This window comes from Primulina eburnea, chromosome 10 (assembly GCF_022965805.1).
Source record: "Primulina eburnea isolate SZY01 chromosome 10, ASM2296580v1, whole genome shotgun sequence".
Taxonomy (NCBI): Eukaryota; Viridiplantae; Streptophyta; class Magnoliopsida; order Lamiales; family Gesneriaceae; genus Primulina; species Primulina eburnea.
The window spans coordinates 1,720,531-1,748,361 of record NC_133110.1 but is presented as its reverse complement, the minus strand read 5'-3'; the positions used below and the strand labels follow the sequence as shown (position 1 = coordinate 1,748,361).

Sequence of the window (27,831 nt, the reverse complement as noted above, 5' to 3'; positions counted from 1 at the left end):
ATCAATTTGGAACCGTATGATATGGCAAAAACTTGAGTGAGACGGTCTTACGGGTCGTATTTTGTGAGACAAATATCTTATTTGGGTCATCTATGAAAAAATATTACTTTTTATGCTAAGAGTATTACTTTTTATTGTGAATATCGATAGAGTTGATCCGTCTTATAGATAAAGATTCGTGAGACCGTCTCACAAGAGACCTACTCCCGTATGATATTCAGTTAGGTTTAATATATTTGGATCCCAAATGAATTAAATATAATATCAATATTGAATCAACCTGAAAACAGATTCAAAAACAATTTTAAACATATCCGGTTCGAAGATAGTAAATAATATATTTGATTAATTATAAATGATATTTACTATTTTTTCTAAATTTTTTTGAGTCATTTTATTATTTGTTAATTGTACTTTTAATTTAGTAAATTAAGTATTTATTTTGTGAGGTACCGTGTTCGATAAGTAACTTCATATTCGAATCCGAGCGGGTTTTATCCAATTCTATTCGGTTTTATTTTCCTGTCCGGTCCAGTAACAAGGAGTGCACATGGTAGCTCAATTTTTATTATTATTTAATGTTATTTTATAATAATAAATAATATAAAAATGTATGCGTCCAAGGAACCAAAATTGTGAAGCCCGGCCCAAAATTCTCTGGCAATCATTGACAGAATACGGTGCACAGTACACTCTGTAGCTGTTTCCCCCTGCCTTCCACCGCCGCGGAGCCCGATAATTCCGTAACTTGATTTCAGATCCGTCGAATTCTCCTTGATTTTCTTACTTTTAAACTCGAGATGCTCCGTATCAAACTTGTAGAGGTGTGGATTAGAGATTTTTCTTTTTTATGAATGGGTTAGAGAATTCGAAATGGTAGATTTCGATGCTGTAAATTGTAATGCAGTTGTTTTTATGTTCGTAAATTGGAGAGCCATTATTGTTTTTTTTTATTTCCTACATTGTGAGAATGTAGGCTGATGGTAGGAAAACGTCGAACTAGAATATAACATGTCGTTTGTTTTTTGTCCCGGAATGTATTTATGTTCGGTAGTTGATTTTTTTGGGGTCTTGAAATAACGATTCACACCGTTGTTTCAGCTCTTAGTTTTTTTGTTTGTATGTTCATCTTCACGGAGTTTGCTTTTGCCCACCTCCTTGTCTTGTTTCTATCATAGTTATTTGAGCAGTTTTCTCTTTTTAAGGGCACTGCTTTATGCTTCTGCTTTCTATGGTGACTGTTTGACTAATGTTAAGATAACCTGTTAGTAAAATGGAAAGTGAATCATGATTATATGGTAATCTTTCTGCTTCCTTCTGTGGTTAATGGTATTTGTTCAATCATTTTATAGCTCATCCGTCTCCGGCCCAGAAGGCCAGGTTATCGTTGGTAACTAACTAAGCAATGAGCTTAAACTTACCTTTACTTGTTTGTTGAATCCGAAGCCGGTCATGGTGATTTTTTTTTAAAAAATAACTTTTTCTAGAGTAAAGAACACCGGATAGTATTAATCTATAATTGATATTTGTATTTGTGTGGCAGGTCTGACTGAAATGGGTGTCTCAAAAAAATGGGTCAAGGCTTTACTGGGCTTAAGGAGATCCGATAAATCGACAAATTCAGAGAAGGATGACAATGTAGGTGCCATATCCTTGTATCTATACTTGTTGACCTCTTATCCCTCCTCTCCTTTTTCATACGTTCTTGTAGAGAATTTGTAAATGTTTATTCCAGGCAACAGATGATTGCAAAGGGAAGACAATTTATTTCACGTGTCTATAGAGCATGGTGGAAGTAGTATCAATTGATTAGTTTAACTTAAACGATGTTGCTTTTTCTCCTTTCATTGTCATCATTTCTCTTATACATTGCAAAACCACCTGCTCTCCAGCACAAAATCCACTAAATCATTTCTGTTTCCAGCTTTTCACTCTTTTGGTGGCTTACACCAATCATTGCTTGGAATCTCCATTTAGTTCTATACTTCTATTTAGATGTATACTCTTAATATTTGGTGGTGGTTATTGGTGCAAACTGCCATTTTTGCTTGAGGATGTGTGGAAATCGAACTGTTACATGACCTGTAATAAGTGGAATCTTTCAATCTGAGCTCTTAGAACTCCTTTGACTGTTAAAATGATGGATACCTCTCTATCTTGTTCCAAATATTATTTGATGGAATAGGCATTAAGAAGGTTGCCTCTTATTTTTTAAACACAGAAATCAGGGAGCACCGGCAAGTATTGGCACCAAAGAAAGCAGTCGGTTAAGATTGATAACAGTATACCTGTAGATGAGTTGGACCAAACTATTGCTGTGGATATTGAAGGAGCTAACCACCAATCAATTTCTGATTCAACCAGCTCCGCGTCTAATTCCCTTCAGGTTAAAAATGCAGCTCAACTTCGACAGAACGAGATAGAAGAATGGGCAGCTATTTGCATCCAAACAGCCTTTAGAGGGTTCCTGGTATTAAACTGATTAACGTTCTAAATTTCGTGGATCATGGATACTTCCTGAACTTGCAATAGTTCCATCATTGTTGTTTTCAAACGCTAGGGCTGTCGGCACCGTTCATCTTCAATCTACTCCTTTTCTTACTTTCTTCCTCATAATTTGATTCTGAATGCAAAGAGGAATTTTCTTCTCTGCAAGTGTGACAATGATCTAGATATTGCTTGTTATTTGTATGAACTATGAATGAGGATGCAAACTTATAAGAAGCAGCACAAATACTTTCAGTGCTTCATACTTTTGCTCATTTTTCAAAAACAATATTTGTGCTTTATATTTGTATAATATGTTTAAATAAAACAATTGTGTATTGTGGTGCCTTTCAAGTTTAAAAAGTTAAATTAAATTTAATGGTTCCTTCAATGTTTATTCATTATACTTTTTGTTGTGATAGCATGGTATAGATGATTATCATAGGCATATACATACCTTGTAAGGTTTCTGTAAGAGGACATTAAAAGAAGGGTTCTTGGTTGCTCGTTATTCATGTATTTTTTTTAATGCTTTTGTTTATCAGGCTAAACGAGCTTTGCGTGCTTTAAAAGGATTGGTGAGACTTCAAGCTCTTGTCAGGGGTCATGCTGTCAGAAAGCAAGCTGCTATTACACTCCGTTGTATGCAAGCTTTAGTAAGAGTTCAGGCTCGTGTTCGTGCAAGGCGTGTCCGAATGGCATTAGAGAGTCAGTCTGCACAACAGAAACTACAACAACTTGAACATGATGCTCGTGTTAAGGAAATTGAAGTAAGCAACCTATGGAAATGAAATTTTTACGTGAAACGACGATATCACTACATTTGATTATTATTATGTCAAATGGGTGTTCCAAAAGTCGAGGGTATATGAACAGGGAAAGACCTAGGGCTGAGTTTGTAGTTGGCCAAATTTCTATTACTAGTGAAATATTTTAGGCTAAATGAATAACTAATGATTTTCGATCTTTGGGTGCTAATTCATGAACTTGATAAGTTGATCATTCCATATTGACGTATTGGTATGCATTTTATGCATGAAATTGAATGCACAAGGACTAGGAGCTTAAGAGAATGCGAGCACAGAATTCTAATCTTCTTTAATTCTGTAATCTTATATAAATGTACAAAAAAAATTCATTCCTGTACCATGAAATACATTGGCTTCTCTTCAACAGTCAAGGACAAAAACTATTTAAGATTGGTGCAAGTTTTCTTTCGTATCACCATGCTAGTCTATGATCAAATCCACTCAGAAATCTGTTCTTGTATTGTATAGCTTTATGTGAGAGCCCGTGAAACTTTCTCACGACCATTAACCTGGCTTTATATATTTAATTGTCAATCACTATCCATTCATAAATTCAGATTAATCTGGGGCTCACTCCATTTGCTAAGATAAGACATACACGTCCTTCTGGTTAATTTATTTTTGTACCTAGGAGAAAGCAATAAGTTGTTGCTGACATATTGTTACTAGATCCGTTATCATTCTATTTTGGTTGTGGCCTTACTTGTTTTTGAGTATGGCTGATCATGTTACTTGATTAGATGCTATCCAGCGATTCGAGCATCTGTAGTAGTGATATTATATTCTCTTTTGTTGGGTGTTGTGCACTGTCTTTGATATTATGACAATGGTTAACCCAGGACGGATGGTGTGACGGGGTTGGATCTTTTGAAGAAATTCAGACCAAATTGTTGAAAAGGAAGGAGGCAGCTGCTAAGCGTGAAAGAGCAATGGCATATGCTTTAGCTAATCAGGTATGTGCTGTATTGTCTCTAGTTGTATCATGATTTAGCCTTTCTTTTAGTTGCCTCAAATCGTATGGCTTTTTGCAGCTGATGCCTGGTAAATAAAATATTCAACTGAGAGTCTTTCTTCTTCATGTGTATCAAATGATAGTACTGCTTCATGTCTGTCAAATTCCTGTTTATATACATTTCATGCCTACAAGTAAAAGATTGACTATCGATAAGGCTTAATTAAAACGGTCCTGTGCTGGTTGCCTCAAAGGGAACCAGTTCTGGGTTTACAAAGTTGGACCTAGATTGAGTTTATAGTAGGCAAGTGGATGCAATCTTATTTTCTTTTCATCTAAATATAATACTTCTCATTACTTGTAAAGTTATGTTGTCGCATATGCTTATAGCAATAAATAATTTGAAATTGGTGTAAAGATTATTGCTTCAAGTAACTTCTATATTTTGTTGAATTGGTGGGATCTGGTATGTTAAAAGCAACTCTTTTGTATGTTGGTTTGATGCGACTTCTAGGATTTGGTGGAAAATTAATGGCTAAATAATTTAAACTGTAAAAGGGGTTGATTTGATTAGTTTGTAAACCAAAATATATGGAGAGATGTTTGTTAGAAAAGTGAATGAGGAACTTAACATGGATCTTAAAGAACTTAGAATTTTGCTTTCTCATATAGAATACCTTCTGAATTTAACATTAAAAAAACTTAAGAATTTTGCTTTCTCATAATTATTTTGATTTTTGAGGAAGTATGCGTATCAATCGTCTATGTTTCTCATATAGAATACCTTCTGCAGTGGCAGGCAAATTCAAGACAGCAGGCAGCATCTTCTGGTTTTGAACCAGATAAAAACAACTGGAGTTGGAATTGGTTGGAAAGATGGATGGCTGTTCGGCCATGGGAGAATCGGTTCTTAAATATTAATATGAAAGATGGAGGGAATACTAGTGATGATGATCCAGCTGATGCCAAAAATGTGCTCACAACTCGGTTAAATTCCTCTAACAAGAAACTCACAACAGATATGGGAAATGTGAAACCTGGCACTCGTTTAAGCAATAATTCAAATTCCTTGCATGAAAAAAAGGCTTCTCATCCTAATGGCTGTAGTTCTTCACCAAACAATCCAGAAAGCATGCTGCAAAAACCAGTTCTATTTTCTTCCAGTAAATCATGTAAGGCTGTTCTTGAGGATGTAGTTGAGGAAGCTTCCTCAAGATCCAATGTTGGTCTGAGGTCACAAAGCAATCCTAAAGAGCGATCTAGCCTCAACAAAAAACAAGGAAACAAGCGACTTTCTTTGCCTGCTGGTGGTCAGTCTCTCTCTCTCTCTCTCTCTCTCTCTCTCTCTCTCTCTCTCTCTCTCTCTCTCTGTGTGTGTGTGTGTGTGTGTGTATGTCTTCTACCTTGGTTTTGGTTATGCTGCTGTATGTATGTGATTGTGTTCTTTCCTGGGTGTGTGGAACGTCCCCATTGTGGGCAAAGCCAACTTTATGGTCCTCTTCTCAGAGATCTCTTGTTTACTTTTTACCATGCTTTTATTGGAATCCATGTCTTATTTATTTCATAAATCTAACCTACACTAAAGTTAACACTAGATTCTTACCATGCTGAACATCCATAATTATCTGTTCTTCAAAAAGTTCATTTGAAACTCTTACCATAATTATCTGTTCTTCAAAAAGTTACTTTGAAACTCTTACCGGTTGCAGGTAACGTGGCTCGACCGACCAAGCAATTGAGTAAAACTGCTGTTAAAAGGTCTCCTACTGCTCCGAAGCCTGTAAAGGGCGGAACCAAATCGAACGCTATTGATGTAAAGCACTCAAATTGTAGTCCTCAGGATGATCATTAGCTGCTGAAAAACAGCATGGGATTTGCGACTTATCTGGCACCAATTATAGTCTTCTGTTCATAAATGATGAATGTGCGCAATTAGGTTCTGTCACTGTATGCATTCCCGATAATTCATAAATATCTCGCGCCTCCATGACTGAGTTACATGAGACATATGTTTCTTATTGCGGCAACATGAATGACGGGTTCAAAACTAAGATCGTGTTGTGGAAATTATCATAGTTTCAATGGTTTCGTCCTTGTTTCCCGATTCTTTAGTCGAGCTTGCCATGGCAGGATACAGCAACATGTACGTGAGTGTTACTTTGTTCTGTCGTCTGTGAGTGAACACCGGAGAACTGTGGTAAGTTTGAAGAGTTTATGTATTTATTTTATCAATTTTATGTTGTGGAAGCAGTTTTCATGCATGAGATTTGTTGTCGGATTCTCCGTCTATTGTGATAAAAAGTGTCTGCGCTCAATTCTGTAATTTTGTTTCACAAATGTAAGGCCTTACATTGTGGTCTGGTGTTAATTTATCATCATTATCATCATTTTATTATCTATACAATTTTTTCATTTACTTCGAGTGACCTCCTTTGCATCTTCAACAACATTTTTTATATAAATTCTGCTGATCAAATATATATAAAAAAATATCTGATACATTCGTGAAAATTTAATTAGATATGCAAAAAGAAAACAATTTATTGGAATAAGATCAAATTTTAACCAATTAAAAAATAAAGTTTATAGTATTGATCATGTCTTGTATTATGTCATGCGTGTGAAATTATTGTTGATAGGATGATCTATGTCATTATTACTCGAATGTAATAAATGTATTATCATTACACACAAAATATCAATCAATTAATAAATCATGTGCTCGTGCAGATCTTGCTGGAAGCTTTGGCTTCATAAAATATGAATACATTGGAACGTGAATTAAGAAAATACATGATTTGTCGATATATATGATCATGCTTTAGTGATGTCTCATATAAAAATACTTTAAATACAATGCGATTTCAGATCATAAAGTTTGAATATTTCTTATGTTTTTAATACAAATTAGATTATCAAATTATTATACAAAGGCCTATTCTTGATTAATTAGATTATCAAAATCCAAATCAAAATAAATTATAAGATTAATTTTGTAGTGGTAAAAACTTATGTGAGACGGTCTCACGGGTCATATTTTGTGAGACTTGTCTTTATTTGGGTAATTTATGAAAATGTATTGCTTTTTATGCTAAGAGAATTACTTTTTATGGTGAATATGGGTAGGGTTGACCCGTCTCACAGATTGAGAGACGTGAGACGGTCTCACATGAGACCTACTCTTTTGTAGTAATAAAAATTAACATTTATTAAATGTTACACTATATTTTAGCTCATAAAATTTTATTTTTCAAGTGGAAAATGGTTCTTAGTATCTTACCTTTCAAAATGGTAAGAAATTACTCGAATTGTCACGAAATTTGTGCTGCTCTATTTGGCCTGAAGTGCACGAAACCTATACCCTGCTGTAAATTAAATTTAGCTTGTCTTTTAATTTTTTTCCCTGTTAAAATAATATTTTCTCCATTTTTATTTTATTTTATTTTGTCCATATTACAAATACTACTGTAAAGTAACCATATTGATCTTTCATCTATTTTTCTTAAAAATATATGCAAATAATAAATTTGTATTCTAGTATTTTTTTTTCCAATTTTCGAAAATTTATTTTTCATCTAATCAATAATAAATAATATATAATATTAATTTTAACAATAAAAAAATATAATAACTGAGCACAACAATGCAACATCTCATCCATGATCTCTCCGTTGTATATGTAACTTCTTCAACATTCATAATCGCCTCTCCTTCCCCGTTGCTTCACTCTCTCGTACAACCCCAAATTCCCGCCCTTCCTCCGCCGATCCCCGCCGTTTTCAATACAATCTACGCCGGAATGCAGTCCGGGACCCATACCCCGTAAAACCCAGAAATTTTTCCCATCAATCAACCCGGAAACCGCAGAAAAATCACCCTCATCCATGGTTTCACCGCCTTCTTCCCCCTTAATCCCAACCCTGATTCTCCTTCTCTCTTTGCCAATTCTGTTTTTCTTCTTGGCCCCTCGATTCCTACCTCCACGACAAATCTCTATCTCCCTTCCTGATGAGCTTGATGATTTGTCCTTGTTTCACAAAGTTATAGCCATGGATTCTGCTAACTTCTCCCGCCGCCACACCCGGCTTCCCTCAGCCAAATCCCACCTCTCTTCCACCCTCCGTCGTCCCAAAATCGCCTTTCTCTTCCTGACCAACTCTGATCTCCATTTTGCCCCACTTTGGGAACGCTTCTTCGCTAATGTTACTCGTAAACAGTATAATATATATATACACGCCGACCCCTTGGTGAAAATCAGTCCGTTGACCGATGTTTTTAAGGACAAAGTTATCCCTTCTAAGAGAACTCAGAGATCTTCGCCTACCCTCATCTCCGCCGAGCGCCGTCTCCTCGCCACTGCGATGCTCGACGACCCTTCTAACGCGTACCTCGCGCTAATCTCGCAGCATTGCATCCCGCTTCACTCGTTCAATTATTTTTACAATTTTCTGTTTGATCTAGGTAGGTTGTCCAGGGATTTGGAGTTTTCTAGTTACATAGAGATTCTTGATAATGAGCCCACTTTATGGGATAGGTATAATGCCCGGGGAAATAATGTGATGCTCCCTGAAGTGCATTTTGATGAATTCCGAGTGGGCTCACAGTTTTTTGTGCTCACCAGAAAGCACGCTTTGACGGTGATTAAGGATAGGAAGTTGTGGAAAAAGTTTAAGTTGCCCTGTTTGAATGTTCATTCTTGTTATCCGGAGGAGCATTATTTCCCTACTATGTTATCGATGCAGGATCCAAATCGGTGTAGTCATTATACATTAACGAGGGTGAATTGGACTGAAAGCGTGGATGGGCATCCGCATACATACCACCCTCCTGAAGTGTCCCCTGGGCTGATTCACACGCTCAGAGAATCAAATTCGAGTTATTCATACATGTTTGCACGAAAATTTTCTCCTGATTGCTTGAATCCTTTGATGCAAATGGCGGATTCTGTTATTTTCAAGGACTGATCTTTGCCTCTGGTGAGTAAAGATGGTTGCTTTTTGTGCATTTCTTTTGGTTTTAAATGATGTTTGTTATGTTTATTGGTTCGGTATTTTCTTAGATGAGTTAGCAGTTACGTTAATGGCTTTCTTGGATAGTAGATGAGTGGCTGATGTTTGGATTGCGTGATGAACAATTTCATCTAGTGATATTTTTTACTTGTTGAATTGTGGCTTTTTGGTGGGGTGATTTTGATATAAGATGGTGAGAATCCGATGTCGATATTTTTCAGCCCAAATTTTGTGGAAATGCTTGTTTCAATTAAGATGAAGTATTTTCTTACTGCAAATTCATGGGCACGTTGAAAACCTCACGACTGAAGTGACCAAATTACCCTTTCTTGAGGTTTGGTTAGAAGTCACTATTGTTTATAATTTTTTTCTTGGTCAAATTCTTCTAGATGCCTCTTTAAGAACCTGTAGTTGGAGATTAGTTAAATTTCCTTTTCTTACAATAAGCTCCTTGGAGCTTTAGGTGGATTATGCTAGTTTCTTAACCAAGATTAGATTTTGATAATCCAAAGATCAGTTCTAAAATATTCAAAAGTATTCCCTTGGGCGTGTTATGATGACTTTATAATTTGCCTTATTTAAAAGAATGGGATAATCTAAAGTAGAAGCTAAAGCAATTTGTCATTTCTTGTGGCCAACCAAATACTCCTCGTGGCTGTGTTTTGGTAAACAAGCCTTGATTTTGAGTTGCGTATTATACATGACCTTGAAGTTTACTTTTTCAAAGAATGTGTGGTATCACTTGTGATCTTGATTAAAATATATTAGATGTATTATAACCTTGTAATTTATCATTGTTCTTGCAGAAGTAGAGAACACAGAGGAAAACTTGAGGCTTTTGCAAGGTTGGTTCGCCAATATGGGATTAGGCATTTGACTGGCTATTAAAAATAAGGTGCCCTCAACCTAAGTAACCCAAAGGAGTCCAACTTAAGCAATGAATTAATAGTCAAAGTCATGTTCTTATAATGTAATCTTGTAGTGGTTGAGTTTGGTTTATTCACCCAAAAAATCAGGGTGATTAAATTGCAAGTAGGACTTTTGCTCCTTTTTTGTTGTTATTTTTGTACATATGTATGAATATGAATATATGGATGGGTCTTCATGTTTGAGATTGAACTATTCTCGGCTTAAGAGTATAATAGAGAATCTATAAATGGCATTCCTCTTGCCTTCATGTTTGAGATTGAACTAGTCTTGGCTTGAGAGTATAAATAGACAATCAAGAAATGGCATTCCTCTTACCTTTCTTTTGAAGATATGCATTGATGCATTTATAATTATTAAATATTCAAGGCATCGACATCTCCTTTTGACCCCTTTTTGTTTCCCTTTTCTATTATCTCCCTCTACCTTTAATTAAAAAAAAATTGCGAGATCCTTTGCTTCGCCGTGGGATGATCACACACACATGTATGTATATATTTGTGTGTGCTCATCTACGTACAAAATATGGAACAATCCAAATACAAAGCAAGCAATCGTGGGGTATTTTGTTTGTTCATGTACATACGCTTCATATATATATATATACTCATCGGCATCGTGAAGCAAAATCCTTGAATCGACTTATTCGATTTAATATGAAATTTTAGATTGATATTTGTTGAATAATGCAACGATATATGCTTCTTCGACAGAAGGAAGGAAGGTAGGCCAGGTATTATTTAAATAACTGATCACATAAGTCAAGACGCTATAATATATGAGTTGGTGGGGTTGTGCGTTGCATTAATTTGAACCACTTTTATCATTTGTCAACGGATGTAATTATTCGTGGCATAAGCTATAGAGCAAAAGGACCCCCACTATTTTGTGCAGTCTAAGAATAGAAACTATTTGGAGAGAAGATAATCAAATTCACAAGACCCTAGCTACAATATCTATCGATTATTGGACTTGTGATTTCAGAAGTTGAAATTAAACCTTTTTTTTCTTGCATTGGACCGATAAAGATGCTTTGAAGCCCCTATATTAGTATTAGTAGGGTTTGATTTAGGGATACCACGGATTTGGGGATCCGATGGAAAAACCTGAAATGGAGATGGAGTTCCTCGATTTTTTCGTATGGGAATATTATCTCCATATCCGAACTCGTCCACGAAAATAATATCATTAATAAAAAATAATATCAGTATTAATAATATTTTTTAATATATTATTAATAGTATTAATATTATCACTAATAATAATAAGTTTGGTTCGGCGAATCTCCGTACACGTCCCGTCTTATCCAATTAATATTTCTGAAATGGAGATGGGGGCAAGAATAGAGATTTGATCCCCCGCTTTCGAACCCGAAAAAAGGAGATCAAGACATGTACCGCGGTAGAGGTGAAATTCTAGGACAAAGATGAGAATGACAAATCCGCTCCCGTCCCATCCTATTCTCATCCCTAGATTTGATATCTTTACATTTATGTTGAAATGAATTCTATGATAAAGTAGAATTTATAAATTTATTCTCAATCAATTTTTAATTTTTTTATTAAAGAAATTCATTCTTTCAGACAACTGTATAGATTTATAAATCCAACAATTGCTGGGCTAGTTAACTAAGTTAACAATAAAAAATAAAAAATAAAAAATAAAAAAATCACAAGACAGCCCCATAACAGGCCTAATATGCGCAATGAAGTACACTTCAATCGCCACAGGATACTTGTCCATTTTGTATATATTGCAGGGTCTTGAAATTCTAAGAGATAGTTCATATGTTTCCAATCTGCATAAAAATATTTACGCTATATATGTTTGGATGAATGAAAAATGGGATTTTTTGAATTTGGATTTGGATTTGGGATTGAGATTGGATTTCAAATTCAATGATTTAGAATTCTATTTTGGTGTTTCACAGAAAACTTAAAATGTTATTTAAGAATTGGATTTGACAGCTACTAATAATATTATTTGACATTAAAAATCATTTATCACTTATTTTTTAAAATTTCTGATTTATTAATACCATTTATGTAAAATAATCACATATTATTTAAAGGAAAAAGTATTTTATAAAATTGCAAGAAAAAACTATATTGTTATTACTTTTAAAAAATTTAAAAATAAATAAACTTCATCAAAGAAATTTTTATGTAAATATATATAAATATATATATATATATATATATATATATATATATTTACATATTTTCTATATATATTATTAAGTTTGAAGAAATAACATAATTTTATGAGGTAAATATATGAAGTTAATATTATAAATAATTTTTATTTCCTCTATAGCTCAAATCCCATAAAATCTCTTTATTTTTTAAGGATTTCAGTTAGTTAAACCAAATCCCATCAAATATCAAATCCGGTTTGAAATTCCGTCATTCCAAACACTTAATTAAAATTGTTTTTGAATTTGAGGAAATGTTTGAGAGGAAAATATGCAACGACTCAATGTTGATATAACTATTTGAGATTTGTGTTTATCCAAGTAAACCAATGAATTTATTTTGTTTGTAGAAATTTGAAATTTCTAACTTAATGTTGTGCTTGGATTGATGTATTTGAGCGGATGAACTTCAAATTCATTGATTTTTAAATAAATTGACTTATTTGGATCAACAAAATCGAATTGAATTAAAAATCCACTTCCTACGAAGTTATGCGATCGATTTCACTAATAACTGTGATTTATTTGATAGATGTCATTTGAAATCCGTCCCTCAAATCGCTACTGAAACTAAATCGATCTATACAAGGGCAACGCATGGGACTTATTTAAATAATTGCTTCTTAGCAAGCTCATTTTGGGTCAACAAAATCACAATGGTAAGATCTATCCTCGAACCAAGAACTAGTAAGTGCGTTCGAATAGAATCGAGTGCCCTTCATTGCTTCTCTCATTCGAAACAAAAAAGGTAAAACTTTATGCGTTAATGTCAAAATATTCAAGCTACACTATAAAATGCGTTAGATCATCTCCCTCTTAATCTTGGGGAAAATCAAATCATCTTTGGGCGATATATGAGGAAGAAGTCGTGTCGGCCTGTCGAGAAACTGGTTTTATGATAAAAAAAAATAACTCAAATTCAAATGGAAAAGAGAGCATCTATCCGTACCCAGTCTCTTTTGAAACCTGGATACAACGGGTCCCCAGCAAATCAAGAATCTTGGATATTGTGTCCCCAAGGTGATGATCAAGTGGACAGAAAATGACCCATACCACAATCTCGTTGGTGGAAAATAGGGAAAAGGCTGATGCAAAAGGAAAAGTAACTTCCACTATGACGAAGAAACAGACGAGTCAAACATGGTGCTGGTATATTAATCTTGTGATTGTAAATAACAGACAGAAACAGAAGCTGACACATTGGTAATATGAGGAAATTAGGTAACACTGTTCCTAAAAGTGCTCTATTCATTTTAGCTGCACAAATCTTTTTAGACACGTGGTTTTGCATAAAGGGTTGTCATTAATACGTGAAGATAAATAATATTAATGGATCGAACAACATATTTAGCTATTCAGTAAATAGTTATTAATCATTAGGATGTGGCAATCCAGTGTGCCTCAGCTTATCGGTAGAGATCTTCTCGGCTCCTTATTGCAACCCCTGAAATAAGGAACAAAGTACTCTATGTTGTGTCCTTTCATGTGTGGTGTCATTTCTTGATTTTGATCAAATGCCTTTGCTGCATCAATCTTGCTGTTTTTGAAGAATGCAGCTTGTGGGGTTGAAGGGATCTTCGGATTAATGAAACGGCCAGCAGCAGTGCTCTTGCTTCGCCAGAAGTACTCGTAAGCCTTGAACGAGGTGGCAGCAGATGGTGGTGGCAACAGCAGCGGCGGCGGCGAGATGAGCTGAGTCATGCGTGAAAGTGGTGGAAGTGAGTGCGAGATTGGTACAACGTCCGAAACATCCTTTTTTGCCGTAATTTCTTCTGCAGCTGGGAAGTCGACGACTTTGTTGAACTTGTGAGACCAAGTTGGATTCTTAGTGCCCAACCCCGTTAGATTTTTCATCGTGAAGGCTGATTTATCCACGCTCATAATTTGATTTGGTAATGATTTTGAGTTCTGCTCCTTGAAAAATTCAGTGTCTTCCTCTTCATTATCATCATAGTCAACCATGTCTACCGCCTCCTTGATATTGTCATCAACTTCTTCCATATGAACAAAAACTTTTTCAAATTCGTAAACTTTATTTCCCTCCATTTCATTTTCTAGCTGTGTAGTAGGAGAATTGATCAAACTCAAAACAAGCCTTCCATCTCCACGTTGAGCGTGGAAATACTTTCTTGGAGGAACAGCAACAGCTTCAAGAACAAGCCTACCTTTTTTCCGGTGGGAACGAATGTGGAGTGAAACACCATCGCCACCAGAAATGGACGAAAGTGGCGGTGGAATAGGTCGAGAGGGGACAACTTTTATACTTGACAACATGAAAATCCTCGAAGAGATTCGGCTCTTTGGTACATTCTTTTCCTACTCTTGTCCTCTCTTCCTTATCTTCATCTCCATCACCCAAAACTTCTGAATTCAGGCACGTCGAGAACCCATCAGACCCTGTCTCTGATCCCAGACTCTCTGTGCAAATCTCAAGACTCTTGTCACTCATAGCACTTGCTGATCTTTTAACGAGGGGATGCACATAAGGTGGTGGCGGCAGATTGCATACTGCACTTTCACTCTTTTGAGTAAGAATTGTACCCCAATTAACATTCAATTTTGCTGGTTTCTGCACCTCTTTGTGAGACAGAATCATCCTCCAAACATCGTCTCGTCCTGGATTATTATTAATCCTTTCACATTCTTCTTCACCTTCAGATGAAAATGATGAAGAATCATGATCCTGGGTAAGAGGAACTGCTTCTTCCGAAGAAGCCATCTTTTTCACCGGGGAGAAGAACTCATTTTGCTCCAGCCATTTCTTGGAAGACATATCAGCTGAGATATTTCTTCTGATGGAGGCTGCAATGTTTTTTTCACAATCCGAGCCAAGAATTGTAACAATTCCCTGTTTCATTGACATATCTTCACAAGGACAGATATAGCAAAGAGCACTTGATTTATCTGCAAGAAACAGTTCAATTATCGGTACAGAAAACCAAGCTGATCAAAGAACAGATCATTCCCCATGACAAATTCATATACACAGTATACATACATATATATATATATATATATATATATATATATATATACACACACATACATACATCAAGATTTTGATGCCATGCATGATCTATTCGCTTGCAATATTTATTACATAGCAAGAATGTATATGAGATTCTTACCTTGATCAAGCAAGAAGTACTATATATACAAGGAAGGATGGTGGCTCGTTTGAGTTCGAAATAGTTTAGAACATAAGATGTAACGAATGAAGATGAGTTTTGGTGTCTATTTTGGTTGAATGCAAATGGAAGAGTGGGAGTGTGCGGTATTTGTAGGAGAACCCAAAGCTTCAGGACTTAGTGTTAAATGGGACCCTCTCCCTACGACACCACGAAAAATACCAACAGTTTTTTATAAGAAAAAATACAATTAAAGATGATAGTTTTATTTAAAACCGTTGTTTAAAGAGAAAAAACAACGGTTTTATGACCGTTATCTTTTGAATGTGGATGTTTCAAGATTTTCTTATATAGGAGGCTATGAGATAAACACCCATAATCAACTTAATAAATTTTATGAAATTTTGTACGTAAAAACCATGTATATATCATTGTTGAATAATTGAATTCACATATCTATAATTGTATTATATTGTTCACTTTTGTTCTAAATTAACCCTCATAGATTTGTTTTTGGACTTTATCCAAAATGCATCATACCAATGAAGATATCATTCCATCTTATTAAATCATGATCTTCCTTGTGTATTTTCAATGTGAGACTTTTTTGAATTCCCAATAATCTTTGCCTCAAACGAAGGACTACCATTCTTCTCATGGTCTGAGCAATTCTCAAGGTCAATCATCTCCGCGGCGTTTGGAGCGCTTGCCTTACATGAAATATTGGAGCACTATCTGTACGATCTCATCGCGGATTTACTAAAAGCCCCCACCTCATTTGTGTTGTTATCTGAGGATTCCACCTACATGGCTCGTACTCGACCATAGCTCTGATACCAGCTGTTGTACGATGGAACTCACATATCTTCATAATTATATGATATTGCTCACTGTGGGCATAAACTCTCATGAATTTTTTATTGGTCTTTATCTGAAAAGCCTCATACCAATAGATATATTTTTCCATCTTATTAACTTATGACATTTCTCATGTATTAATATCATGAAAACCTCATCATGATTGTTTTGTATCTTACCAAAAACCACGTAACAAATGTGAACAAACACCCAATATAAATTTTTCCCTGAAAGGTTTCGAACGTGATATCGAAAAATTTGGGTTTTTTTACATGAAATTTTCACATGTTATATGTGATATTTAATTTCATATTCTCAATGTTTTTTTTACCCTGTCTTGTCTCACCACAAAGTTGTAGTGAAAGGGAAATGTTTATAAGATAAGGTTTCGTGCATCAGCAGAATATTAAAGCATATAATAGTGATGATGAATAGATATATGAACATGGCTTAAGAAGGAAGCTAAGGAAGGCCACCATGCATGCAGATTGGCAGGACCAAATCACTTTATTTACATTTGCCATTAAAGAATCATATATCTCTTATTCTGTACAGATAACAAGTAACTCTGTACAGATTAAAAACTCATACAGTATCACATTAAAACACACAAAAAAAAAAAAATCCTAAAACCTTAACAAATCAATATAATTATTATTTGCTAAAAAGCCAAGCATTTGAGTTAAACCTATAGTTTATTTAATTTTTGAAATTTATAATAGTTAAAAAGTATAAAGTATGTCAACATGCATGAGTAGTTTTTTTTTTTTTTTTGAAAGAACATGCATGAGTAGTTGAGTACGACGTAAAGTAAAAATATTGAACCGACACAAATTTCTTGAGATGGATTTGATTGGATCCATGATTTAATGGGTATAGATTTTGTGTCAATGCAAAATCCAGGTTATTGCTTTGCCACATGAGACCAATAATAATAATAAATAAATAAAATATAACAAAATTAATTAAGAAAATATATGGTGCTGCTTGTCTACCTCCCAATAAAGCTTGCAAAAACCTCACTAAATGTTCCCACTTATCTATTGGCTATTTTCGTTTTTCTTTTATTTTATTTTATTTTTTTCTTGTTGATTGATCAATACGCTACTTCAAAGTTATTCTTTTTTGGAAATTAAAATTTAGACAAAAAAAAAACTATGAATTTTCTTTTCTTAATTTTTTTTATTTCTTTTTTCCAATAAACTCGAAGTATTATAATATATGTGGATTTTTGTTAAAGAAAATTATAACTCTGGAAGGATTTAATTTTTTATTAATTGGATTTGGGAAAATGATTTAAGAGATAAATTTTCAAATGAATTAATTTAATGATAATCTAAAATATTTATCCTCTTATGATATGAGCAAATGTTAGTATTTGGATCATCAACATATATGTCAACTTTCATAAAAATATTAGAGATCTACACGATCTAATGATATTAGAATAAGGAAAAAAAACACTAATGACGACGTAGCATAAATTAACTAACCCGAAAAACTGAGGATGGAATTACGTTGGCTCAATTGTGTTCATCGATACAGGGAATCATGCTATAATTGCTAGAATTAAATCCATCCATGATTAACTTAAAATGCAGTTAAAACTCAATATTCATTTATTATCTTAATAATCCATATGATTAATATTTAAGTACGTTATTAAGTGCATTACCCAACCATTTCATCAATTTTAAACCTGTCATCGTCTAGTAAAGTATTCAACATGAAAGTGATATTTATATTATGAGAAAAAAATTACTTTGAAAAACCCAAACAACACGTGGACTATGGTGGCTCTTACACCACCCCAATTCCGACTTTCGAAATTTTCCGCAAACTTTTTAAATGTATTTTTAGCCTTTCAGAAAAGTTTCAGGACATTTTGACGTGTGTTAGTGTGTACGTATTGATTTGTGTGACATATTAGTCACGTATAATCGAACAAAAAAAACATAGTTACATGACTATAATTGATCTAAATGAACATATAATTAGAGTAGAAATGTCATATAACATTAATACATATTTGACTAAAATTAAACTTTTGTCTTTAATTTATTATGAATTTTTAAAAATCATATACCTCAAAAGATCGAAAAATTCTTTTGCGTCGAGGTGTCATTCGATGATTAAAATCCATTGATTTAAATTTTGAAGTGAGTCGCATATATTGCACTTATTCCTTATTTTATATGTATGCATCATGCATGTGCGGAGCTGCAAAGTATATGATTGAGAAAATTGGAATTTTGGTTATATGTATTTGATTCGCTGCCATTTTGATCTTTTACTCGATCAAATTTTATTTTAGTCTTTTTTATATTTTGATTTTGGACGTTGTTGGTTATTTTTCATTAGCAGGATGTCAAAAAACACTAAAATTTTACCAAAAACCAAATATAAACGGACAGAAATTGGATAAATTAGAGTGTGAAAACCCAAAAAAAATCATCAACACATGCAAAGAAACTTCTATGCAAGGACATATTTTGAGAATTTTGATAGGAAAACAAAGAATGAATATGCATCCAATTCTGATATAAAAGATTCATAATTCATTTCAGTCATTGATACCCTTGAGATAACTTGGGTCATAGATGCTAAATGAATAGTCCAAATCTGGGTTAATCTGCAGGATGGATTCTTTAGAAATCGGGCAGGTGAATGCCGGGTAAATATTCTCCCCGAGCAAGCAGATGTCCGGGCTATCGAGCCATCTCCCGAGAAGCTTATCACCCGGGCCATAAACACTGAAATCGAGATACATACCTTATTTTCTACTATAAATAGCATATATACTTCTCATTTAATGATTCTGAAATCCTTGAACTCTCAAGCACTTACATATATTCTCTCATATATTTGTTGGTGTTCATCCTCAACCTGCTAACTTAAGCATCTGAGTGTCTACGCCGGATATCCCTCCGACGCCCATTCACGAGTTCTTTTTCTTGTTTGCAGGTGCTATCACAGTCATTATCTCCACTCAAATTCCCGAACACTATAAAATATTGATTTGATTCGTTGGAGTCTCTTACCCGGCTCATCCATTTCAGCGAGATCACATCAATCATCATATTAATATATATTATTCATATTTTCAACACAAAATTGCCCAAAAATGCGAAAATTTATATGGAGGGTCTCAAGCAACTGAATTATCATGGACTTATAACATACATTAAATTGGAATTATAGTCATTAATGATTGTTTTCGAAATTGGGATGACTATTTTCTCGATTTGTTTAATGACGATCATATCACTTATCAGCTCCAAACTCTTCTCATATAAGAATGAGAATAAGATTGAGGATGAAGAACTGATCCAGTGTTGTGGTTGACAAAAAAAAAATAAGACTTTTGTCGTTGTTTATTTTCGTTTTCATTAGATTATGTTTCACTTTATGTTCTCGTAAAACATTATGTTATTTTAGAGATGTAAAGACAATATTCCGTTTTCTGAAATAAGTAGAATGCTCTAAAAATTTTCTATTTCTGAGATGTATTGTTTTGTATCGATATGACTCAGTCTCAAAGTGTGACATAGAGGACTAAAAAAAATAAATTACGACCAAATAAGCACTTTTACCTACATAATACTTATTTTACTCGAGTGTTTGAAATAGTCCCTCCATTCTAGAGGGAATCGCGAGAAAGGATAAGAGACGAAGAAAAAAATAATAATTTGGTCAAAAAACAAAAGAACGAAGAAATACCCTCGACGTAGACAAGTAGACAACAATTCACATACCGACAAAACAAAACGTGCGCCCTTAGCACATGGACACGTGACAGAATCTATTTTCATGGCTCCAAATGAGTATATATTAAAATTTTAATATCTGTGTTTATTATATTATTAAACTTAACAATCTAATACTAATTAAGTTTAGTATATTAATATGACACAACATTTTTTTTCAGTTTTATCTTTGATAATATTTGTTAGTTTATTTATATGAGTTTATTAATAATTTTCGTCATCATTCTTTTTTTTTCGATTTTTTCTACAACTTATCTCTAATTTAATTTATATAAAAGTTAAATTATCTTATTAAATCATATTTAATCCGTAATCTATAAATACTATATTATAATAAATTTTATATATATATATTTAGTACACAAAAATTATCAAAAAAAATAATATGTGTACTTAGTTATTACTAATTTTTATAATATAAGAAAAAGATGATATATGCTAACATATTCTGATTTCTGACATTGCGCGCGCACACACACACACACACACATATATATATATATATATAGCTTTTTTCCTTTTGTCTTTCTTTTTGTGCCGATAAATAAATTATAAAATTCATCATCCAATCAATCTAATAATGGCAAATTGAAAGCGACCAAAGAATAACAAAGGTAAGTGCTCAATACTTTCTTGAAAAAGCTTTGCAAAAGCTACTGGACTCGAATATCTTTCTTTCTTGTAAACCTTTGGTATTTATTTTTTTTAGATTATACAAGTTTGGTAAGAAAAAAACTTTACAAAATATTTACAATGAGGGAGTGATGATTATTCTGGCTCGGAATATAATGCTTGAATTATTATAAAATCCAGAAGATTTGAGTTGTATAGATTGTTACACATGCATGAACTATAACTATTATTAAATATTAAACACTGAATCGTATCATACCCTGGCAAAAAAACTTATTAGTTTTTTCAATTCTTTGAATCAGCTATTAAAATGATATAATCAACTTTATCTTATAATAATGTTTAAAACTATTATATGTAGAAGGGTTTAATAGATTGGATTTCAAATGTTACTCCATTGTTTTCATTGTTGGTTTAGCTTGAAAACGCACACTCTCACTCTGCCGCACATGCTCCAATGTATCCTAGATTTTCTCTATTGGTAGTGGCTGTTTATACTGTCAAAAATAAATATGTTGCAGTCTGCACATCTCTAAGATTATTTTCGTTAATTTGTCGTAGATCCTCTTAATTTCCAAGAGTTGATTTGTTTTCAAATCTACCGATTTTTAATTCATTCAGCTTCAATTTTAAGTTTTTTTTCCAACCAAACCAATGTTTTAAGATTCGTGAGACGGTCTTACATGAGACTCACTCGTTAAAATATGATTAATTTCACTATCCTAAAATTTTCGAGTTTTTTTATTGATTCTCAACTTTCCTTTTCTTGATGTTTTCCTTTCAATTGGAACCAAATCCCTCTAAAAGTTTTGGCTTTCTACTAATGGGACAAAGGGTAATGAGATGGATGATGTTCTTTGATTCTATGTCCACACCCCAACTAAATTTTCGGGTGTAATGTGAATTGATTTAATTTAAATTTATCATTCTTGGATCATTAATTCCTTTCTATCACAAAAAATTATTTTTCATGTGCTCAATATGAACCTTTTTATAATTATTGGGTCTCTCAATAAATTTATTATTTTTAGGTGGATTGATAAATTTTTTTCCCAATATAAGTTTGTTTTTTCTCGGCCAATATAAACAAAAAAAATTTATTCCATAAATTTATTACGTAGTAGTGTAAATGGACTAATATAAAAATTTATTCGATCTCGGACTCATAGGAGTTTTATAGTAAATTAATTGAAGAAATAGATGAATATTTCTCAACTGCTCACATTGATAGTAGATTTTTGTTGGTTATTCTTGATCTTTTGATTACAGTAGTTAGTGCAAAACGAAGTTTTTCCAAAGTTAAAGTTTATCAAAACTTTTATCTCTAAACAATAATACTACAAGAAAATGCTGAATGAATAGGTAATGCTATTAATTTAGAAAAAAATTATTGAAAATTACGAATTGGTTTTTATTGATCCTTTTGTACATATTTGATCTCATTACTCAATTATAATATATATATATATATATATATATATATATATATATATGTGTGTGTGTGTGCATGTATTTTGATTATTGTATATTTTTTTATTTTTTATATTGTTTTTAAGATAGTGATTAAAATAAAAAAAAATGTTAAGAGTATAAAATAATATGAACGAACAATATGATTTAAGTGTCTCTTTTTAAAGTTATACTCGGGTCTAAAAGTTATTAGCATCAACCCTGCGCTTTGCACATGCATTCTTTATATTTTTTAAGCTTCATGTTTTTAAATATTTACTTTCTAATTAGTGAAAATTCATTATTGTTCTTAATTATATATAACTGAGAATAAACGTGCTAAAATTGTTGGAGATAAATTTTTAAATGTTTCCAATTTTTCTTACTGAACTTAATAGAAAGAAGAGCGAACACCCCACCCCCCTAGGCCGTGTTAATCAATTACCCCATAACCTAATTCGACTAAGACAGCAGTAGAGTAAAAAAAAAAAAAAAATAGGGAAAAAATCGAACAAAAAAATTAAAAGAATATGGAAAATAGTCAAAACTATTTCTCATAAGTTCGTCTATTTTGTGTTTGGTTCTTTACAAGTACTCAAATTTGAATTTTAGTCCTATAAATTATTTTATGTTTTGAATTTTTGTCTTTACTTGACGAAGTACTGACGTGACGTTAGAAAATACTAACTTAATACAATGTAGTATTAAAAAATATCAATATGACTAACGTGACGTTAGAAAATACTAATTTAATATAATGTAGTATTAAAAAATATCAATATGACTGACGTCGTGTCAACATTTAATAACAAAAGAAGCAAACCTCAAATCAGACAAAGTTAGACAATTATCTTGACTAAAGAATAAATTCCACATGATTATATATTGTGCGAGCCACACAAGGCCAACAACAATATCGACCGGTGATGTCTTATCTCACAATATTGTCACTCGTATTACATGAAGACATTGGATCATGGAACTTAAATTTTACAAAATCGATCATTATATGTTGCAACTTGTCCAAATCACGTCCTCCACTCCAAAAATTTTGCCTTGTCTCATGGAATCTTGCCTCCTCAACTGAAAATTTACGTACAAATATATATTATTTACGTGCTGAGTTGATGTTGCCAATTTGTTACGTTACCAACTCGATAGAGACTCGATCGACTTAGATTATTATACAAAAAAATCTAACCGTGTGTATAAAATTTCTCAAATATATAAGTTTTATAACATGATTTTATTAATTGTTTTAAATTCTAATATTAGATATTAATTAATCTCGTAAAAATTTTAAGTTCGATTCCGATTTATAATAAACGATGATGGTATATTCCTTTTATATATAAAAAAGGAAGAAGATAATACTACCTTGTCAAGATTTAATAGAACATTTATTGCCATGCTTTAGATATATTTTTTATCCCGTAAAATTAATTAATAATTATTAGATGATCACATATTTAGCCTTAAAAATGTGGATTTTTATACATGCATGACATAATATTTATGTATTAGAATATATATATATATATATATATATATATATATATATATATATATATATATATATATATATATATATTACTACTGCCCACATTTTGTTGGGTACTCTATAGAAGCTGCGAGATATTCGCGTGAATATTTTGAGATAATTTAATATTAAACATTTCTCGAAATTTGGAAATATGTGAAAGAATAATCGATGTGACGTTCCACGAAATATTTGAGATATATATAAATATATATGCTTTATATTTAGGGTCAAAACAATAATGGCATTTTAAAATTGATCTTCTATTATTTTGGGTGCTCAACATTGTAAAGAGATTAAGTGATTCACAATTTTGAGAATGTGGAATGCTTGCTGTACCCACCACCATTCCCATTTCACGTGGTCAAACCGACCGAATTTTGAAAAGAAAACCGAGGAAATCTAACTGGTAAAAATTCAGTTATTTTTTTTACATTAATGGGAAAAAAAAATAGTGTTGGCTTCAAAATCTGAGATATGCACGTGCCAGGTGTAAATAAACAAATAAAATAAGTGTAAACTCCTGAAAAGCATGCGGAGTTGGATGGTTAGAGTATTTAAATGAAATTTATCAATTTATTATGTTGAAATGACATGATAAAAAATAAGATGAAAAGAGACATGTGGAATACAAGATTTGGATGGTTAATGTATATTTTCATAATTTTTAAAAATATTTAGTTAACATACTAAAAATTTAGTTACTCTAAGATATGTATCGTTTGGTGCATTTGATGAATGTGTGATGCAACATGATATCTTATTCATCCCATGTTTCGTCACGTTTTTTAATAATCTCAATTTCATGATCAATTGGCATGTGATGACACTGTATTTGGGTTGCATTTTACATATATCATTCTCCACCTATACCATGGATATATGATAAATTTTATATAAATGAACTTTGACAATCATCATATTTGACAATCATTATTGATTTATATTTTACGAGAACAATTAAAATATTATAAGATAGTAAACACAATAATCGTGTAATTTTAAAGCATACCAAAGAATATATTACTCATCGTTATACATTATTCATCTCTATTTTATTCATATTTTATAAAATGTAATCGTGTTTTTTTTAACGTAAGATAAAAATAATTAACTTAGAAAGGAGAGATATTTTGTATAATAATTCCAAGAATATTCCCATGAATAAATAAATAAATAAATAAGTAAAATGAATGGTTTTGAATTGAATTTCATCGTTTTCGAAAGTGAGCTTTATGCCCATCACTTGGTGCACAAATTGTTTATGCCACAAATAGCATTCATAAAGCCGTGGTTTTGATGATTTTCACTCATTTAGGCCAACCAAAATATCATGTCCCAAAATCCACAAGGAATAAAATTTTAATCTTAAATATTCTATATATATATATATATAGTTTTGATATCCTGCACACCTACCGTGCACACCTTGGTGAGCACCAATGAGGTGTCACTCACCTATTGGATGTGATGAAATATAGAAAAATTGTGCATCCAATGGGTGAGTGACACCTCATTGGTGCTCACCAAGGTGTGCACGGTAGGTGTGCAGGATATCAAAACTGTATATATATATCTGCGGTGTTATAAATTTTTTGAATGAATAAATTTTTGAAAATAAAAATTTTCATTAATAAAGTTGATTTGTGTGTCATATATCCTTATTATACTAAGCGTATCTTTAAAACAATCAAATTTTTTGTATTTTGTTAAGCATTTTTCGATTTCAAAGAAAATCGTTTGTAATAGCTAATTATTATTATTTTTTCCTCTTTTCAAAAAAAAAAAAAATTATTATTTTTTCCTTTTTTTATAATTTTTTTTTTCAGATTTTTAATTGATTATTTAAATTGTAATATTAAAAAAAGATAAGCCCAATATAATTATAAGCAAAAACTTGTGTAAAACGGTCTCACGGGTCGTATTTGTGAGACGGATCTCTTATTTGGATCATCCATGAAAAAGTATTACTTTTTATGCTAAAAGTATTACTTTTTATTGTGAATATTCGTAGGGTTGACCCGTCTCACAGAAAGATCCGTGAGACGGTCTCACATGAGACCTACTCATAATTATATACTAGTGCATCGAAGACATTGCATATAATATGTTTTTGTAAATTTGAATTTATTTATAATCTTTTCTTCCACGTGAGGATATTAAGATAATGATAATTATGACTTGAGATGTGAGAGTGGGAAGATAATGTGAACTTTTTTTGAGTTATCAATTTATTTTTTTGTCCCTTAATTATTAAATATATAAGACAAAAACTTGTGTGAGCCGGTCTCACGAGTTGTATTTGTGAGACGGATCTCTTATTTGAGTCATCCATGAAAAAGTATTACTTTTTATGCTAAGAGTATTACTTTTAGAGTGGGTCTTATTAGAGACCGTTTCACGAATCCTAATCTGTGAGACGAGTCAACCCTACCCATATTCACAATAAAAAGTAATACTCTTAGCATAAAATATAATATTTTTTCATGGATGATCCAAAATAAGAGATCTGTCTCACAAATATGACCCGTGAGACCGTTTCACACAAGTTTTTGCCTAATTTTTATTGTGAAGATGAGTAGGGTTGACCCGTCTCATCGATTAAGATCCGTGAGACAGTTTTACATGAGACTCACTCTAAATATAGAGTAAGTCTCATGTGAGACCGTCTCACAGATCATAATCTGTGAGACGGGTCAATCCTACCCATATTCACAATAAAAAGTAAAACTCTTAGTATAAAAAGTGATACTTTTTCATGGGTGACCGAAATAAGAGATCCGTCTCACAAATACGACCCGTGAGACCGTCTCACATAAATTTTTGCCCTAAATATAATAGAAAATAGTAAATCCATTAAAAATTATCAAATAAAAAAAGACGTTGACTAACTATAATATAGTAACAATGTATCTATAATACCAATATAATATTATAGATCTATCGTATCTATAATATTATTATTGTTAATAATATTGGTATAATAATAATATATATAGTACAATGTATCGATAATATTATACCAAGTTATATATATATATATATCTTATGCTAAGAATTATATGAAAATTTCTATATGTTTTCATATATAAATTTGAGAAATTCGATTTGATATTATTTATTTAGACAGTAATATCAGAGCGTCGATATCACCGACAAGTATTTATATATGATAAACTTTATTTCATAAATAATCTATTTCACGATGCCAGGAACGAAAATTGACCAACAAAGAAAGAACATAATAATTATAAGCTATGCAAAGCAATCCACCAGTGGCGTACAATGAATTATACCACACAAAATTGTGTACCATCAAGGGAAGAGGAATTTTTTTTGCGTGATTTCTATGGGCTTTTTGACCCAATTTAACTGCGATGGGCCTTCGGTTTTATTAAATAGGGGCCCTTTTGATTTTGGGCTATTTTATACCTTAATGACTAATGAGTTATATTTTGATGAACAATTTAATAATTATTTGATGGCCTGTTCACGCAAAATAACTTAATTTAAAATATATCAGACTTTTCGTTACTCAATTTCTAATTAAAATTATTATATATTCAGCATGATTTGAGAAATATATGGAGATTTCTTTTATTATGATATCGATAAATTATATACAAAATTTTTTTGTGAGATGATATTACAAGTCAATTTTGTGAGATAAATCTCTTAGTTGATTACCAATAAAAAGTGCATAAAAATAATGTGAGGCGATATGACAGATCAATTTTGTGATATATATATATTCTATTTACGTCACTCACGATTTATGTCAAATTTTTTTTATTATAAATATAAACATGATTAATCTATATCACGAATTGTGAGACCGTCTTTACAAAGACAAACTCGCAAAAATATAAATGAATTGTTGTGTTGAAAAAAATCATTCAAGAATTCTTATTGATTATAAATTAAAATTTTTCTAGATCTCTACCGCGAAAATATCAAGCCTACTTTATCCACGAGGAGCAGCTTAGTGAAATTTGAGTAAATTCGATAATTTTTAATCTTAAATTATTAACAGTGAAATCTCACAGATCAGATCCAACGTTAATATTAAAGACAGAGC

General features: G+C 32.3%; 2 protein-coding genes and 1 pseudogene across 5 annotated transcripts; 2 read left to right on the top strand and 1 right to left on the bottom strand.

Moving 5' to 3' along the window:
* Positions 1-627: 627 nt before the first annotated feature.
* On the top strand, positions 628-6,660 carry LOC140842378 (protein IQ-DOMAIN 5-like). Of its 2 annotated transcripts, none has more exons than XM_073210231.1 (7): positions 628-824; positions 1,544-1,638; positions 2,222-2,470; positions 3,033-3,257; positions 4,136-4,249; positions 5,042-5,558; positions 5,958-6,660. In XM_073210231.1, exons 2-7 carry the CDS (start codon positions 1,555-1,557, stop codon positions 6,098-6,100), a joined length of 1,332 nt encoding a protein of 443 aa, XP_073066332.1. In that variant the 5' UTR covers positions 628-824; positions 1,544-1,554; the 3' UTR covers positions 6,101-6,660. The 2 variants fall into 2 exon arrangements, with proteins under 2 accessions (XP_073066332.1, XP_073066333.1); XM_073210232.1 differs by lacking the exon at positions 628-824 and adding an exon at positions 933-1,298.
* Positions 6,661-7,908: 1,248 nt separating this feature from the next.
* Positions 7,909-10,562, top strand: LOC140842372 (glycosyltransferase BC10-like). 3 transcript variants are annotated; one of them, XM_073210219.1, is made up of 2 exons: positions 7,909-9,224; positions 10,070-10,562. In XM_073210219.1, the coding sequence occupies exon 1, from the start codon at positions 8,133-8,135 to the stop codon at positions 9,210-9,212; it is 1,080 nt and encodes a 359-aa protein (XP_073066320.1). In that variant the 5' UTR covers positions 7,909-8,132; the 3' UTR covers positions 9,213-9,224; positions 10,070-10,562. The 3 variants fall into 3 exon arrangements, with proteins under 3 accessions (XP_073066320.1, XP_073066318.1, XP_073066319.1); XM_073210217.1 differs by having other exon boundaries at positions 10,064-10,562; XM_073210218.1 differs by having other exon boundaries at positions 7,909-9,228; positions 10,067-10,562.
* A 2,944-nt stretch (positions 10,563-13,506) lies between these two features.
* LOC140842370 (protein FAF-like, chloroplastic) lies at positions 13,507-15,640 on the bottom strand (annotated as a pseudogene).
* Between the last annotated feature and the right edge of the window lie 12,191 nt (positions 15,641-27,831).